The sequence below is a fragment of the Delphinus delphis genome, chromosome 9 (assembly GCF_949987515.2).
Source record: "Delphinus delphis chromosome 9, mDelDel1.2, whole genome shotgun sequence".
NCBI classification, from domain to species: Eukaryota; Metazoa; Chordata; class Mammalia; order Artiodactyla; family Delphinidae; genus Delphinus; species Delphinus delphis.
In genome coordinates this window covers 46877240-46893706 of record NC_082691.1, presented here as the reverse complement: position 1 = coordinate 46893706, position 16467 = coordinate 46877240, and the positions used below count along the sequence as shown (strand labels likewise).

At 40.5% G+C, this 16467-nt stretch overlaps 1 protein-coding gene across 1 annotated transcript in view; it reads right to left on the bottom strand.

The window, feature by feature from the left end:
- Positions 1 to 373: 373 nt before the first annotated feature.
- ASNS (asparagine synthetase (glutamine-hydrolyzing)) overlaps positions 374 to 16467 on the bottom strand; it is a 19185-nt gene continuing 3091 nt past the window's right edge. Inside the window, exons 2-13 of the mRNA XM_060020475.1 lie at positions 16340 to 16375; positions 15468 to 15739; positions 11368 to 11605; positions 7670 to 7855; positions 7313 to 7414; positions 6634 to 6761; positions 5247 to 5373; positions 3573 to 3679; positions 2990 to 3090; positions 1800 to 1881; positions 1554 to 1709; positions 374 to 706 (exon numbers count right to left, since the gene is read on the bottom strand). Of these exons, the coding sequence (XP_059876458.1) occupies positions 497 to 706; positions 1554 to 1709; positions 1800 to 1881; positions 2990 to 3090; positions 3573 to 3679; positions 5247 to 5373; positions 6634 to 6761; positions 7313 to 7414; positions 7670 to 7855; positions 11368 to 11605; positions 15468 to 15716 (1686 nt within the window). The 5' untranslated portion in view covers positions 15717 to 15739; positions 16340 to 16375 and the 3' untranslated portion in view covers positions 374 to 496. The remainder of the gene's footprint in view (positions 707 to 1553; positions 1710 to 1799; positions 1882 to 2989; positions 3091 to 3572; positions 3680 to 5246; positions 5374 to 6633; positions 6762 to 7312; positions 7415 to 7669; positions 7856 to 11367; positions 11606 to 15467; positions 15740 to 16339; positions 16376 to 16467) is intronic.

Sequence of the window (16467 nt, the reverse complement as noted above, 5' to 3'; positions counted from 1 at the left end):
TTCTCAACTTTTAGGCTGTGCAGTTTTCAGTCAACATATCTTACAAAATAGAGCTGTCAAAGTCTTACAAAGGACTGACCTCTCCAGAGTGTAACTAGCCAGCTGTTAGGAATGCAGAAAGAACTAAGGGAGGAGGTCAGAGGAGGACCACACGCAGATGAGGCAAGGCCTGGAAGGAGGCCCCGCTGGCCTGAGACCCCAAAGTCCTCTCCAGTAGCTCTGCCAGGAAAGGGCGTGTGAGGCTTCCCAAACATCAGACTGCTTCCCCTTTCCTAGCTCACTCTCTTATTGTGATACAGTGAAAGCTGTTCAGTTTCTAGCTACCTCTGATGAGGGGGCTGTATGAATATAAATGACTAGAGCAATGTTTCAGATTTAAGACTTTTATTTTTTCACACCCAAGCAAGCCTGGGCCGTTGACCCTTCCTGCCCCCAAGCCCCCTACCCTTCACAATGAGAAGAAATGTTTGCTTTCACTCCACGGCTCAGGGAATACCTAAGCTTTGGCAGTGGCCTTGTAATGGGTCAGAGTGCGGGCGGAAGGGTCCGTGGCGCTAGTCCACCTGGGCATCCAGTAATGAGGCAGCCAGTCAGCGCGGCCCGGGTAGTGGCGTTCAAAGATCTGACGGTAGTAATAGGCTTCTTTCGTTTTGGGAGTATTGACGGCAAATTTTTGGGCTGCGCTTGCCATCACCGCATCATCAACCTGCAAGAATAACAAGATAGAAGCGAAATGGTTTTTTAACCGGCATGGAAATACTTGTATTTAATCTGGCTTCACAAAAACAGAAAACAAAAAGAGAAAAGGCATGAATGTATATTGTGTGAGAGACTCTTTGGATCACTTAGAAAATGCTAAAACACCCTAATATACATAGCTGCAGTGACCTTTAAGGAACATTCACATGCATACTTCTTCTAAGTGGTGGCTCTAAGTGTTTGATTCATTTGTGCCTAATAACGTCTGGCACCCAACAGGTGCCCAAAAATGTGTAAGATGAAAGCCAGGGGGCTTCCCTGGTGGCGCAGTGGTTAAGAATCCACCTGCCAATGCAGGGGACAGGGGTTCAAGCCCTGGTCCGGGAAGATCCCACATACCGCGGAGCAACTAGGCCAGTGCGCCACTACTACTGAGCCCACACTCTAGAGCCCATGTCCCACAACTACTGAGCCCACGTGCTACAACTGAAGCCTGCACGCCTAGAGCCCGTGCCCTGCAACGAGAAGCCACCGCAATGAGAAGCCCGCGCACCACAACGAAGAATAGCCCCCGCTCACTGCAACTAAAAAGAAAGCCCATTCTCAGCAATGAAGACCCAACGCAGCCAAAAATAAATAAAATAAATTAAAAAAAAAAGTCAGTGATGACTGGTAAGTCTCCTCTCTCTATTCTAGATGCCACTTTATTCTTACAGAATTCTTCAAAAGAAGTATTGTTTACAGGGCATCTCTCCTGCAGACACAAACATTTAAATTAAATATAAAATGAACCGTGATTACTCCTCTGCACCCAAATTATCCTATTCCAGAAAATACTTTTAAAGACATGATACCTGATGGTCAATGTATTCCTGTAAAATCCTAAACCACGAATTCTTAACTGAGGTTATTCCATCACTGAAGGCTTCTTTTGGTCGCCAGAGAATCTCTTTAGGTATCAGATTGGAGTCCTCAAAGGTCTCTCTCAGAAGATGTTTTTCTATCCCGTTCTGACATGAAAACAAAAGGAGTGTCAGTGAAAGTTCTAAATATAACCAGTATCAGTGGTTTTTTGACAGTTTTTATCTTGATTCACCCACCTTGGGGGTTTTCATATTTGGTGGCAGAGACATGTAATAGGAAGAAAATCGATGATCCAGGAAGGGGACTCTCAGTTCAAGGCTTAAAAAGGAAAAGAAGAAAATCTAAATCAAAATGGATATTTAGTGCCAGTCTGTTTAGATTCAGACTTAGTTTCCTAGGAATTCACTTAGCCTCTAAGTAATCTTAACATTATAAAGTCATTTTTATAATTCTAAGTAACTGCCCTACGCTAATGCATGAATACAAAAACCTTCATTCAGAGTACATGTTACATCATCTAGGGAATGAAACAAACTACTGGAGAATAATTACTTTTACTTTCCCTTCTGTAAACTATTAAATAGCTCAAAAATCAGAAAAAGAATGAGTGACCTGATCATTAAGAACGTACTTTGCCTGGACTTTCCTGACTCACGGTTTTTTCTAGGTGAGACCATCTCTCATCCTATTAAAAATGGTAATGCTAATCTGCGGTTATTACCCTATCTGCTTGTCCTAACCAGAGTCCCCAGGATTCAAGAAACAGATGATGTGACCTTGGATGAAACACTGTGGAACGCTGGTTTATACTGAATGTAAGTTACTCATCAGTTAGTAGTAAAAATGTTTGAATTCAGTTCATGCCCCAACCTCATATTATTTTCTAATCTAAGTGTGATTTGGTAGAAGCAACTAAAAGAGTTGATACTGGTTGTTTATCACGTACAGTAAGAGTCTTCAATTCTCCAACATGACCAGCTTTAAAAAGTGAAAACTTTAGCCAAATTTAAGCTAATCAAATCTCTTGCATCTTCGCTTCCTTCTCCCCACACATGGTCCCCACAGCATCAAACTGGCATGGCAGGCGCTCAACGCTCACAACATGAAGGTGTATAATCTTTACTTCTCTTAAAAAAAACTAAAAAAAAAAAAGCTGCAAGTGCCTTCCATCTCAGTTGCCCAGAAGTGGGCAAGATGTTGTGCTTTCAAGATGGGAACTCCATCTCAAACCGCCTATCCATGTCCTCTCACCATGACAACAGCACTCTGATTCAGCCTAATCCCTTTGCACCAACAGACAAGCTTCATTTTCTCTATAGAAGGCATACTTTGCAACATATACTAACTGGAAAGAAAGAAATCGACCACTGAGCCTTTTGTTTTTTGAGGTTATTTTTACAATCGCTTCCTAAAATACCACGTTTACCCATGGGCAGCAGTAGTTCGATCTGCTCGGAGAACATCAAACAAATACAGTTCCTTCAGAAGCCGCTCACTCTCCTCCTCGGCCTTCTCAGGGGAAGGAGCCTAGTTTGCAAACAGAGCTGAAGTTACAAATACACCCACAAGCTTTGCTTCTGGTACATGAAACAGTTTTTATATCTTACTCGTACACATAACTCCAATTCTAAAGGTGGGTAAGACAAAAAGCCCGACAGAGCTTAGGGAAGGGAGTAAATGCTTGATAAAACGTACCTTCCCTCACACCAAGACTGCTACTGCTAGAACAAATAAAATGACATGCTGTACGACAGCCGTAAGACCATAGGAGACTAAGAGCAGAAACATGATTCTTAGGCTTAACGAGTTCAAAAAAAGATATTATCTGACATTATTAAGACTTCTTTCTCCCCCCCCCCCAAATACACACACTATCAGATTTCCTGATATGCCTCACAAGACATTCAAAGTGTTACTGTTATACCAAAAAAGAAGATAGAAAATAGGTAAATAATAATTCATACTTTTCTTCCCCTAGGATCAATATCCCTCCATTTGAGAATGCTTACCTTGTGAAAATATATGTAACCCTGTGTAAGTTCATCTGAACCTTCTCCAGAGAAGATCACTACGCTATCCGTGTTCTTCCGAATGTACTTTGAAATTAAGTACATACCTTAAAAAAGAGACAGAAATTATGGTTAATGTCCACATAACCCTCTACCAAAAATGCCTTTTATTTGATTTCTGGAAATGACTGCAAGCTTTGCTATCACACTAGACTCTCTGTTAATATAAAGTAGTTTGCAAAAGAATGACCTTATATCTACAATATCTTTATATGGTACCTATCTTTTTATGTATGTAATCCAAAAGTCGTACTGTTGTGATGAAACACCCCAAAACCCTTCCACAATTTTATATATAGGTTTTAAAATGTTACTGCTTTCAGACCAAGAATGTCTATCTGAAGATTTTGCTAAACAATGTTAAAAATGCTAAAAAATTTTGCTGAACAATGACTCAAATATCTTAGATGTGATAACTTTCACACCAGTATCACTATAAAAAAATTAAAAGGTAGGGCTCTGGTAGCTTAATTTTTATTCGGGGCTTTTTTTCTGATACCTACGCCCCATTCAGCATATGTCAAATACAGTTAAGAATATTGCATCATTAAAAGGTGCTGGTTGGGGCTTCCCTGGTGGCGCAGTGGTTGAGAGTCTGCCTGCCGATGCAGGGGACACGGGTTCGTGCCCCAGTCCGGGAAGATCCCACATGCCGTGGAGCGGCTGGACCCGTGAGCCATGGCCGCTGAGCCTGCGCGTCTGGAGCCTGTGCTCCGCAACGGGAGAGGCCACAACAGTGAGAGGCCCGCGGTTGGTCCCTGCTCCACATCCCTGTAAAGCACTATCTGTTCTTAACTGTTTTTTCACTATCACCTCCCTAGGGATACTTTTTAGACGTTTTTCCCTAATCTCCTTCACCAACGAAATATCAGTACCAGAAATACCGTATTTCTGCTGATGTACCGTGGCCCTTTGGAAGGCCAGAAACCACTGTAATACCTAATATTTTTTTGCCCTTCAAGAACTAATTTTTGCTTCCTTGGGAGAGACAGCACCTCTGTACTATTATTGCAAAGTTAGAGCATGAGGATGCAGACCGTAAACTTTGCAATGGAGTCGTGTCAGATTCTGCATCCCTTAAGAGAGGCATATCTAAGCCAGTAGCATATTAGAGGCTCAGCAAAATTAGATCAGTCTGATGGGGAGTATGCTTCTAATCTCAGTGTGTATCCACAGGGTAAAACTCGTATTTCTTGCTGCGCAATATGTTATTGATTGATAAGTCGTATGATGGAATATTTACCAAAATATATCTAAAACGAGCATTCCTTACAGAAATTAGTTACAACGTAGACCTATTTCCCTATACAGCCCAAGAAACTTTTATACAGAGAAACTGGGGGGAAGGTGGTGCAAAAAATATGTATCTACTTTTTGAAGAAATATAAATAGTGATACCATGTATGTGGAAGTTTAACTATGTATTTATTGTTCCTCTCCAAAAGAGATTTCAGGAATTCTTAAATGGCCTTGTCTTCAGCAATTGCTGACACAGGAATTTTACCTCTGTTCATTCTTGAGTACTGTTTTTTAAACAACTGCTTGAAACAGGACTGTTTACTCCTTACACCTTTTCAGTAGTAAAAATCTTTTTGGGATCATAAAATACCTTACCTACTGAAGCACGGACTGTTGTAATATCGTAAGTTTCCAAGGAAAATATGACTTCATCCAGGACCTGAATGCCTTCCTCAGAGTTAAAGAGGACTTCATGGTGTTCGCTGCCAATATGATTTGCCACCTGATTATACAAGAAATACCCACAGGCTTGTGTTTTAAAGGACTACTCTTGAAAATGAAGCGGGACTGTAGTTCACAACACATTATGAATTAACAAGGGTGTTAAACAAACAAGACAAACTAAGCGGAAATGATTCCGTAGGCCACCACAATAAGGGGAAATGATTCTCTAGGCCACTGCATACGAGCCCCACCTAGTCAGGCTCCCTTGCCTCCCCCGGTGTCTGCCCTCCACTGACCACCGAGAGGTAGAGCTCCCAGCCACTCTTCCCACGCCAAGACTTCACCCTAACAAGCATGCCCCCCACTCCCCCTCACACTGATTTTACCTCCTTTTGGCCCTCCTGCAATGCCTAATTTTACATCCAGGATGTTATTCCTAAATTAAATGGCCCCTCCCCTCATTCTGTTTCCTTTGGCTATTGTGGATTCATTTAGCATTGGTCAGCTTGCTTTGGGACCACCTGCTTGCTCCTTCTCAGCCATTCTATGCAAGTTTCTCCAAAGTGGGAACGAGGTCTCCCGCACACTGAATGTGTACAAGGTCCCCTCTGCCCACAGCCCTAAACACAGTACTTTATAAAAGAAAAAAAAAGAAAAGTAAAAAGAACATCTAACATTCTCTAAGTACTCATACACGCTAGGTTCTATCCTACACACTGATATTAAGTATTATGTAATTTTCACCTCAAAACTATCCCATGGTAGATACTATTACTTCCATTGCGTAAGTGAGGAATTGTGTGGTAGAAGTACGATTTGAAACCAGCAGTCAGGCTCTAACGCCTGCAGCCTGAACCACTATACCATGCCCTAACTCTCAAAAGGGCGGAATTATCATAGGGTCTTTGTGAGGACTGCATGGGTCGTGATAGATAAAAGTGCCCAGAGGGGCTTCCCTGTTGGCGCAGTGGTTGAGAGTCCACCTGCCGATGCCAGGGACATGGGTTCGTGCCCTGGTCCGGGAAGATCCCACATGCCGCGGAGCGGCTGGGCCCGTGAGCCATGGCCGCTGAGCCTGCGCGTCCGGAGCCTGTGCTCCGCAACAGGAGAGGCCACAACAGTGAGGCCTGCGTACCGCAAAAAAAAAAAGTGCCCAGAATACAGTGTACAACATAGTTGATATTCAACAGGCATTTCATTCCATTTTAATATATTTAATTCAAAACAATTATCTAAGTCAATGCAGCAGCAAAGTATAGAACCATCAATTACTAACAAGTCTGTCTTAACTACATAACAGACAAAGACAGTGTCTTACCTTTCTAGCAGCTAGTAAATCGGGACTGTCTTCCATGCCAATCGCAAATGTCTGGAGAGGATACTGTACTTTGGCCTCTTTTAGCTGCTTCAACAGGATGGCAGCAACCAAACTGGAATCCAAGCCACCTATGAGCAAGACAGGAAGTGTAGTGGTTATGGGCCTTACATAAGAGAGGGACAGATATGATTTACATTCCTATTAAGCACCAAGATTAGAGTTTTACCATTTAAAATCCCCAAGTTTTATAAATTGAAAATCAACTTGAATAAGAAAAATCTAACATTTAATCTATGATAATGGTAACAGTATTTGAATTGGTTGAAAACCACTACACACATTCTAGGACTCGAATCAAGATGGTGGACTAGGAGGACATGGAACATTCTAAAGAATGTTTACTAGCTCATTCGTGCCAATATAATTATTGGCACGAATATTGGTAATTAGTATCACTTTGCTACATTATTTGCTACATTATTATTTGCTACAATGTACAATGTACAATTTGCTACATTATTATTAAAATATTAAAAGCAACTTACAGAAAACTTTTTCATCCTATAATGGAGGAAAGATTAAATCATATAGTATTTTATAGTCAAAACCTCCAGGATAGCTATAAATCATTTAACTTAAATATGCACTAAATACAATTAGGTTTTTAAACTGACTTCACCTGATAAAAGGCAGCCAATCCTTCTGTCCGTCATCAAACGTTTCTTAATGGCATTGTCAAAAAGCATTCGGAGGTTGTTCTTCACAGTTTCTATCTCAAAACCTATTAACACATAAAGGAAATTAAATAGCTGCAGAAAAGCCTGGGCTGAATTATTTACTGAAATGGGTACACAGTCATCTATCTCTATCATGATGGCATTTGCTCAACAGTGAAGTTGGCCAAATTGCAATGTGTCACCTCCAAATTAAAAAGGAAACAGATTTTCGAACTTACATCATTCCAGTGATGTGAGAGTACAGTTTTCCTTTTGGGGAGAGAGGTGGGGAACAGGTGGGTGGGCTTCTGCTTTCTTACCTGGGAAGAGTTTCTCCACGCTGTCATACAGGGCATGCAGAGGCTCATCTCTACAGTTATGATATTTAACCATTTCCACCGATGCTACTTTGCCATTTGGCTTTAAATCCAAAACTTCATAGTGTCCTGGGAGAAAAGGCTCCACTTTTAAAAAAGGAGTCATGGAGTGCTTCAAGTTAATGAGACCTACATATTCAAAAAGATAAATTTATTCAAATGAGGATAATACTTCACAGTAACTTTCATGATTAGTTAGTATCCTCTAACTTCCTATTTATCTTCCCTCTTTAATACAAATACGTGTCCATTACATAAGCAAAACTGGAAAAATATAATCAGTCAAAACCCTACCATCTACTTACTAGAAAGGTAACAGTAGTACAGAGATGCACAGCAAAATTACACTGGTTTCTAGTAATTCAAAGCAATAGGAAAATCTTCAGTGTTCAATTTCTTCTCCCTAGCTGGAATTTCTGATTTTAAAAAATCTATTTTCTTCACTAAAGCAAACAAATACAAGAAAAGATACATTTATTAAGCAAAGAGAATGACTTGAAACTTAATTTTATGATATCCTGGTAGTCACTTGTCATCACTGAGGTATCTTAAGAAAATAGCTGTGGTTCCCAGTCCTTTAACAAGCAAAATGATCCACCATTATGTACTTTAAACTCAGATATTAAGAAGTCAGACATCTATCCCTTATGTAGTTATTATATACTGTGTGTGAGTTAAACATTGTAATTTAAATTCCCTCAATAAGTTCTCACAGGAAGTAACCAACTTGACTTCACCATGATCTGTGATTAAAAAAGAAAAATCAGGGGCTTCCCTGGTGGCGCAGTGGTTGAGAGTCTGCCTGCCGATGCAGGGGACACGGGTTCGTGTCCCGGTCCGGGAAGATCCCACATGCCGCGGAGCGGCTGGGCCCGTGAGCCATGGCCGCTGAGCCTGTGAGTCCAGAGCCTGTGCTCCGCAATGGGAGAGGCCACAACAGTGAGAGGCCCGCATACCGCAAAAAAAAAAAAAAAAAAAAAGAAAAGAAAAGAAAAATCATTGGTTTATTATAAACAGTAAGCCTATCTACACAGAATACTTATTATGATTTATAATTTGAGTTTGTTGACCCAGGAATCTACTGTGTAGTGTGGAATTCAAACAGCAGACAAGCCCCAGATCCTATCACCAGCTAGCAGACCTCAAGCTAGCCACACAGCTCCCGTAGGGGGAGAAGCAGTTACAAGATTTTAAGCAGGGAGCACCATGACCAAATGAGTTTTTGATAGGCTATTCTAAAAGCACTGAGAAAGGAAAACTATTGCAGTACAGTATTCTAGATGAGGTCATGTTGTTTAGAAAAGGGCAGTGTTAAGGATGTAAAAAAATCACAAGTCAAGAAATTTCAGAGGGTAAATTGGACGTGAGACCGTAATTCCATATCAAGGTTTTGGAGACACAGTGGAAGTATGGAGTCTGCTTTTCCCTTGTGTTCTCTTTGCTGGGCTTCCCTAACAGCACTTTAGGTAAATAACATATATACTTCTTTGCCATATGATCACAGTAAGTGATTTAAGGAATGAGGCAAAAAGGCAGACAGGCAGGTAGACCAGATTTTAGGATGTCATTCTATCTAGCTAGGAGATAAAAGATGAATGCCTTCCTCAACTTTGTCAAGAAATGCTAAATATGATTTATAAGTATTTTATTCCATTCTGTGGGTTGTCTTTTCACTTTCTTGATGGTGTCCTTTGAAGTACAAGAATGTTTAATTCTGATGAAATCCAATTTATTTTTTTGTTGCTTGTGCTTTCGGGGTCATATCTAAGAAATCTTTGCAAAATCCAAGGTCATGAAGATTTAGCCATATATTTTCTTCTAAGAGATTTATAGTTTTAGTGTTTACATTTAGGAGTTTGACCCACTTTAATTTTTATGTATGGTGTGAGGTAAAGGTTTAATAACTTCATTTTTTTGCATGTGTGTGTCCAGTTGTCCCAGCACCATTTGTTGAAAAGACTATTCTCCGCCCATTGAATGGTCTTGGAACCCTTGATGAAAATCTGTTGACTGCAGATGTATGGATTCACTTCTGGACTCTTAGTTCTATTCCACTGGTCTATATGTCTGTCCTGCCAGTACCACACTGTCCTGATTATCGTTATTTTGTAGTACGTTTTGAAGTCAGGAAGTGAGAATCCTCCTACTTTATTCTTTCTCAAGATTGTTTTGGTTATTGTGAGTCCTTTGCCATTCCCTATGAATTTCAGAGTCAGCTTGTCAATTTTTACAAAGAAGTCACCTGGGATTCTGACAGAGGTCATGCTGAATCTGTAGATCCATTGGGGGAGTCTGTGCCAACTTAACAATGTTAAGTCTTCGATCCACGATCATTGTATGCTTTCCAATTTATTTAGATCTTCTTTCATTTCTTTCAACAATGTTTTATAGTTTTCAGCATACAGTTTTGCACTGCTTTTATTAGATTTATTCTCAAGTATTTTATTCTTTTTGATGCTATTTGTAAACACAGAGTAAACCACATGACCCAGCAAGTCCACTCCTAGGTATACACCGAAGAGAAATGAAAACACAAAAACTTGTACACAAATATGTAGAGAAGCATTATTCATAAGAGCCAATTGTCCATCAACTGACAAAAGAATTAACAGTGGATAAACAGAATGTTTATGTAATCCATATTTGTAATGTAATCCATTACAAATATCCATGTAATGGAGTATCTTTTGGCCATAAAAAGTAAATACTGATACATGTTACAACATAGACAGACCTCGGAAACATTATGCCAAGTGATAGAAGCCAGTAACAAAAGACCACATATGATATGACTCCGTTCATATGGAATGCCCAGAATAGGGAAATCCACATAGACTGAAAGCAGATTGGCAGTTGGCTGGGACTGGGGGGAGAGGGGGTAGAGGAGGTAGTTGGGGACAGGAAGTTTAATGGCTGATGGATATGGAGTGATGGGGAGTGACAGCTCAAGAGTACAAGGTTTATTTTTATTTTTTTGGCTGCATTGCGAGACTTGTGGGATCTCAGTTCCCCTGACCAGGAATCGAACCGGGGCCCTCAGCAGTGAAAGCGCAGAGTCCTAACCACTGGACCGCCAGGGATTTCCCTATGGGGTTTATTTTTGAGGTGATAAAAAATTTCTAAAATTGACCGAAGCATTGTTTGCAGATATCTATGAACATACTAAAAACCACTGAATTGTACACTTTAAATGGAAGAATTGTATGGCATGTAAATTATACACCAATAAAGCTGTTTAAAAAATGCTGAATTAAAATGAGTCTGTGTGATAGCCATGGCACAGAACCACAGTGCAATAACTGCAGGGCCGGCCAACCCTACCATTACAATGTGACATAGGGAAACTTGAAAATACATATGGGATCAGACCAGACGCAGAGCCTATCAGCACAACAAAAATTAAATGACTTTACTACAGACTTATCCTCTAAGGTTTACAGAATTTAAGTGCTAAAAGGAGAGTCCAACTCCTTGGCTTTATAAAGAAAAGCTCAGAAAGTCGATGACTCTCATAGTCACTTGTAAAATATCTGCGTTGCCCCATTTGTAAATATGCATTGGATTAGATTTATAAATATTATTTAAAAGAAAACACAGAATCAGGACAATAATGAAAATCTACAGTAAAATTCTATCATTACCTTTAGCTTCTGAACACACGGCCAAAAATCCATCTTCTGTCACGGCTTTAAACAAAGGTCTGACTCCATAGGTATCTCTGCCCAAGAATACTTTCTTATTGGCAGTATCCAGTAAAATAAATGCAAATACCCCATCCAACATACAAACTGTTTGCTCAATTCCTCCTTTGTCATAAAGATGAAGGATTATCTCACCATCCACTTTGGTCTGGTATTCAAATTCAAAATGGTGTTGCAGCTTAAGGAAACAATAGCAAAACAAAAATGTTAGAATCCTTGTGCATTCACTAATTTTTTTTTATTGCAAAGTTGCTTCAGTATTTTTGTGCTTTATAATTTCATGCACGTTAGTGATTTAAAAGAATCACGGCATTATAAAAATATAGCCTGTTCGAACTCAGAATCATACAAGTTCTTTATAACATAAAGCTAAGCCCGTGAAAATTTTAGTTGCATTCTTATAACCAGAATACAGACGCAATGTACCTCTGTATTGCGTGGAGGGATGGAAATGTATATTATATACATACTGTGTATGTAATACACGTGTATTTACATAAATATGTTAAGTCAAGCAAATAGATTGCCAGGTGTCATGGACACTAAAACTGTGTCTTCTTCAACTGTGAGATTTTGGTTTGGGAATATAGTATCAGCTGAGCTTCTTCAAGTTCAGCCTCACAGACTTCCTATGAAAATAGAAAGCGAAAGGACAAACACATTTGGCACTATTCCCTGACAAATAAATGATTCCATCACAATGGTGGAGACAAATGGTCCAACACAGAGCTGCTGGTCCTGGGGAGGACTATAGCATCCCGTCCTTCCACCACTGCAGAGGCATTAAAGCTACTTCTCAGTGATGGATAAAATGATGCTGGAGCTTTATTCATCCACATCCCCCAGCGGAACAGCAAAGAGACCATCATTCCCACTGCATGTAGAGAGGGTTCAATTAAGTTAGGCCCAAACTTTGTGGCTCTCCCTCACCACTGGCAAACTGTGAGGGTGAAAACTTCTTGGTATGTTCCTCTTTCTTTGTACTTACTCATATTTTTGGCTGATAATAGGAGGTTCACATAAACAAAATCAAGTTGAAATGCTCGGTACATCTGAACATTTAAAACATGTTTTTGAATTTCAAAAAGTAAGTCTCTATGTTTATATGTGTATGACCTGTAAAGAGCATGCTTCACAACCATGCTCACGCTATAGATTTGTGAACCTTTTGTCTATAAGCACGGAACTGTCCAAAAATGGGCTTCGGCCGCTTCCAGTAACTACAAAGCCACCTCCTGGTCACCTCTCCTTGCTCTGAGAGACTGTCAGCGATGATCTCTGTCACTAGGAGGCAGTGTTTGGAAGGGGTCTTCTGCTCACCCTTCTGGGCTTAAGTACCTGCAGGATAAATGAGCCCAAAGCATTCGATGATTTCAGCAAGCAACAGCTTCCAAATCTATACTCCACCACCACATCACCATCATGGCTCTTTGGCCTAAAGCTTACAGGTAACTTACTGGTTAATGATTCATGTGTATACTTCCCCCACTCTTAGCTTAAAGCCCCCATATTCTGCCATCACGCAGAAATCACACTGCCATTTGACTTGCTGGCTGTAGGCCTCTGATGCCCCCTGCAGGGAGGGGGCCTCCTCTTTGCCCAGCCTTCACACGTATTCCTCCTCTCCTTGACCAGTCTCCCTCCACTCCCAACTGCTGGCTGGATTTTAGTAGTAAATTCTATTTTCACCAAAAAAGGGGGACCTTTGAAGCTTCTGTTGCAGCATTCTTTATATAAGCCTGAAATGTCAATTCTACTCTTTAGACAGATTTTAGCTGCTCACACTAGATAACCTGAATGATTGGTAGAAGCAATGGAACTTCTCTGCTTCTGAAAACACAACATATTTGGCTAATTTAGAAAAGAAATATTTTCAAAATATTTAACAAAATACACAAAAGCAGCTATGTTGTTCAAGTAAAACATGGCATTTCCTACCTAATTTAAGGTGAAAGTCAGGCTACTACTGCCATGATACAAACTTGGCATTCTCACATATATGGTACCAACTTGGCTTTATAAGGAAGTTTTAACTGCCCCCTCCTCTGTTCCCAATAGCTTGAAAATCCCTTACCTTTCCCGTTCCATTTCACCTCCAAGCACCTATAAAACTGATGTCTGATGTATAGTAGGCCCTTATTAAATATATGAAAGGAATATGCTGAATAACTATAACGACTCTTCAAATGAGAAGCCTATTCTCGAGTGTTCCTATAAGCCGACAACAAACAAAGACTAAAGCTATTATTCAGAGATAAAAATGGCCAGAGGGTGACTAGAATATAAATCCCTACTCATGAATGATAGGCATATATCAAGAAGTCTCAAAAAGTACCGAGAAAAATCACAACCAAATATATGACCCTTGAATGAAATCTGGCTCAAAACCAAAAAACAGCTATAAATATATTCGTGGAACACCTGGGAAATTTTAATATGAACTGGATATTAGAGGGTATTATGGATTCTTAGGTATAATAATAGTATTGGTGTTAAGTAGAAGAATGCCCTTATTCTTAGCAGACAAATGCTTACATACTTAGGAGTAAAGTGTTATAATATCTGCAGTATACTCTAAAATGATTAAGCCCAAAATTGAATGTGTGTGTATACAGACAGATAAAGCAAAAAAGGCAAAACATTAACAATTATTCCATCCAGATGCTCAATGTTCTGTTCTTTTTTTGTAAATTTGAGATTTTCAAAATTAAAAGTTGGGGTGGAGAGTGACAAAAAAAATAACTTGCAAATTTTAAATTAAAAAATTTCTTATGAAACACCAGCCAAACAATTCCAGATTGCAAGGCTCTTAGTAAATCTGGCTTCCTCAGGTTAGAATTTCCAAACCTTCCCTACTCTCATCCTAAGAGTATGCTTTCACCAGATAAAAAAGCTGTTCCAGGGCTTCCCTGGTGGTGCAGTGGTTGAGAGTCCGCCTGCCGATGCAGGGGACACAGGTTCGTGCCCCGGTCCGGGAAGATCCCACATGCCGCAGAGCGGCTGGGCCCGTGAGCCATGGCCGCTGAGCCTGCGCATCCGGAGCCTGTGCTCCGCAACGGGAGAGGCCACAACAGTGAGAGGCCCACGTACCGCAAAAAAAAAAAAAAAAAAAAAAAAAACTGTTCCAATTTTAGGGCTGCCGAAAGTCTTACTTCTTGCACTCCACTGCATCTGGCTACCTGTCTATCCTTTGCCTGATTAATTATGCAACAGCAACATCTTAAGGGCAGCATTAAATATAAGCTACAAATGTGATCACCCACAAACTATTAAATTCTATCCCTGCCTTAAAAATCTTCAAATCTCACTGCTCTTAGAATTATATTCTACCTCCTTACCAAGTCCTCCTTGCTCTGGTCCTCCCCAATCCCACATGGCCCTTGTTCACTTATGACCATCTCAGGGTTCTAAGCATGGCTATTCCCTCTGCACGAAAATGCCCTTCCCAGCCCTGCTAGCTAATCCTTGTCCATTCAAGTCTGAGTTGAAGTGTCAATTCCTCAAGAGGCTTTCTCTGACCACCTATACTGAAACTGGATCTCCCATATCCATGAGCTCCATATTCATTTTTTCAGAATGCCTAGTACAATGATTCTAAGAGTTAAAAACCTGAAGTGTAATCCTTTTTTTTTTTTGCGGTACGCGGGCCTCACTGTTGTGGCCTCTCCCGTCGCAGAGCACAGGCTCCGGATGCGCAGGCTCAGCAGCCATGGCTCACGGGCCCAGCCGCTCTGCGGCATGTGGGACCTTCCTGGACAGGGGCACGAACCCGTGTCCCCCGCATCGGCAGGCGGACTCCCAACCACTGCGCCACCAGGGAAGCCCTGTAATCCTTTTTATCATTTTTTTGTGTGTGTGTGACCAAGTCATTTCACCTCTTTGTGCATTGGTGCCCTGTCTCTCTATATATAATTGGAGCAAATGAGAATGAACATGGAAAGTGTTTGAAAGCAAAAAGCATTATACAAAATAAAATTATTATAACCAACTAGCTCTGAGGCTAATCACATCCAGATAGCTTCTGGTTTTATTCTGTTTACCTTCTTGTGGTTATAGATTTCACCGTTGTAACACAGCCACAAGTAAGGATATTTCTTCACTCGAATTGGCTGCATTCCAAACAGCTGGTCAACCACTGCCAACCGGTGAAATCCAAAGCAGCAGTTGGTATATCCATTGACATTCTCAAAACGAAATGCATCTGGACCTCTGTGTGCAATCTTCATAGCACTCAGACACTGAACAGAAAGGCAGTCGTCACTGCCAAAGAGGGCCCAAATGCCACACATGGTGCAATGGAGCTATGGGCTCTCTATGGAGAGAAAAACAGACAAATTCAATATTCAATATCCAATCCAATTCTGTATTCAATCTTGATTCCCCAAACTTGCATAAGCCACTTCGAAGACTGAAATATAAATTATCTTATCTACAGCAATTTTCCAGTAGGTTGGCAGGCACACAGGGACAGAGAATGATTTAATTTACTTACAAGTATTCAGGAAAGATAGATGACCTTAACATCCAGCCAGCTATAGCAGCTTAGCCCCCAGTCAAAGGCTGCATCCCTCTCACATTAGGATTTGGTCAGCTAGAGCTAGCAGTGTTCAGGCCACATTCTGTTTTGTATCCTAGGTTTACACCCAAGATACAGATACACATGCAGGCTGGCTCCATCCTTGCCAGAGATCCCATCCCCACTCTCTCCATCCCAGAATCCCAAAAGCCCTGAAAAATCCACGAGATGCTCCAGATTACTACAGTCGCCTCTTGTGTCTCCTTGACAATTAAATGCCGGCTTTATACCTGTACTAATAGATGTATAGTGGGTAGAAAAGATGATCATACATACTGCCTAAGTGTAACATTAAGATACACAGCTATTATAAACATTTCACTACTTCTAGCTTACCTCCAAGTGACTTATTCAAACACAATCAGAGAAGTTCTAAAAAGAAAAGAGAAAGCAGTATTATCTGATATCTTAGTTTAATAACAACAAGAAAATTTAAGTTGACAGAGATACAAAATGTTCACCAT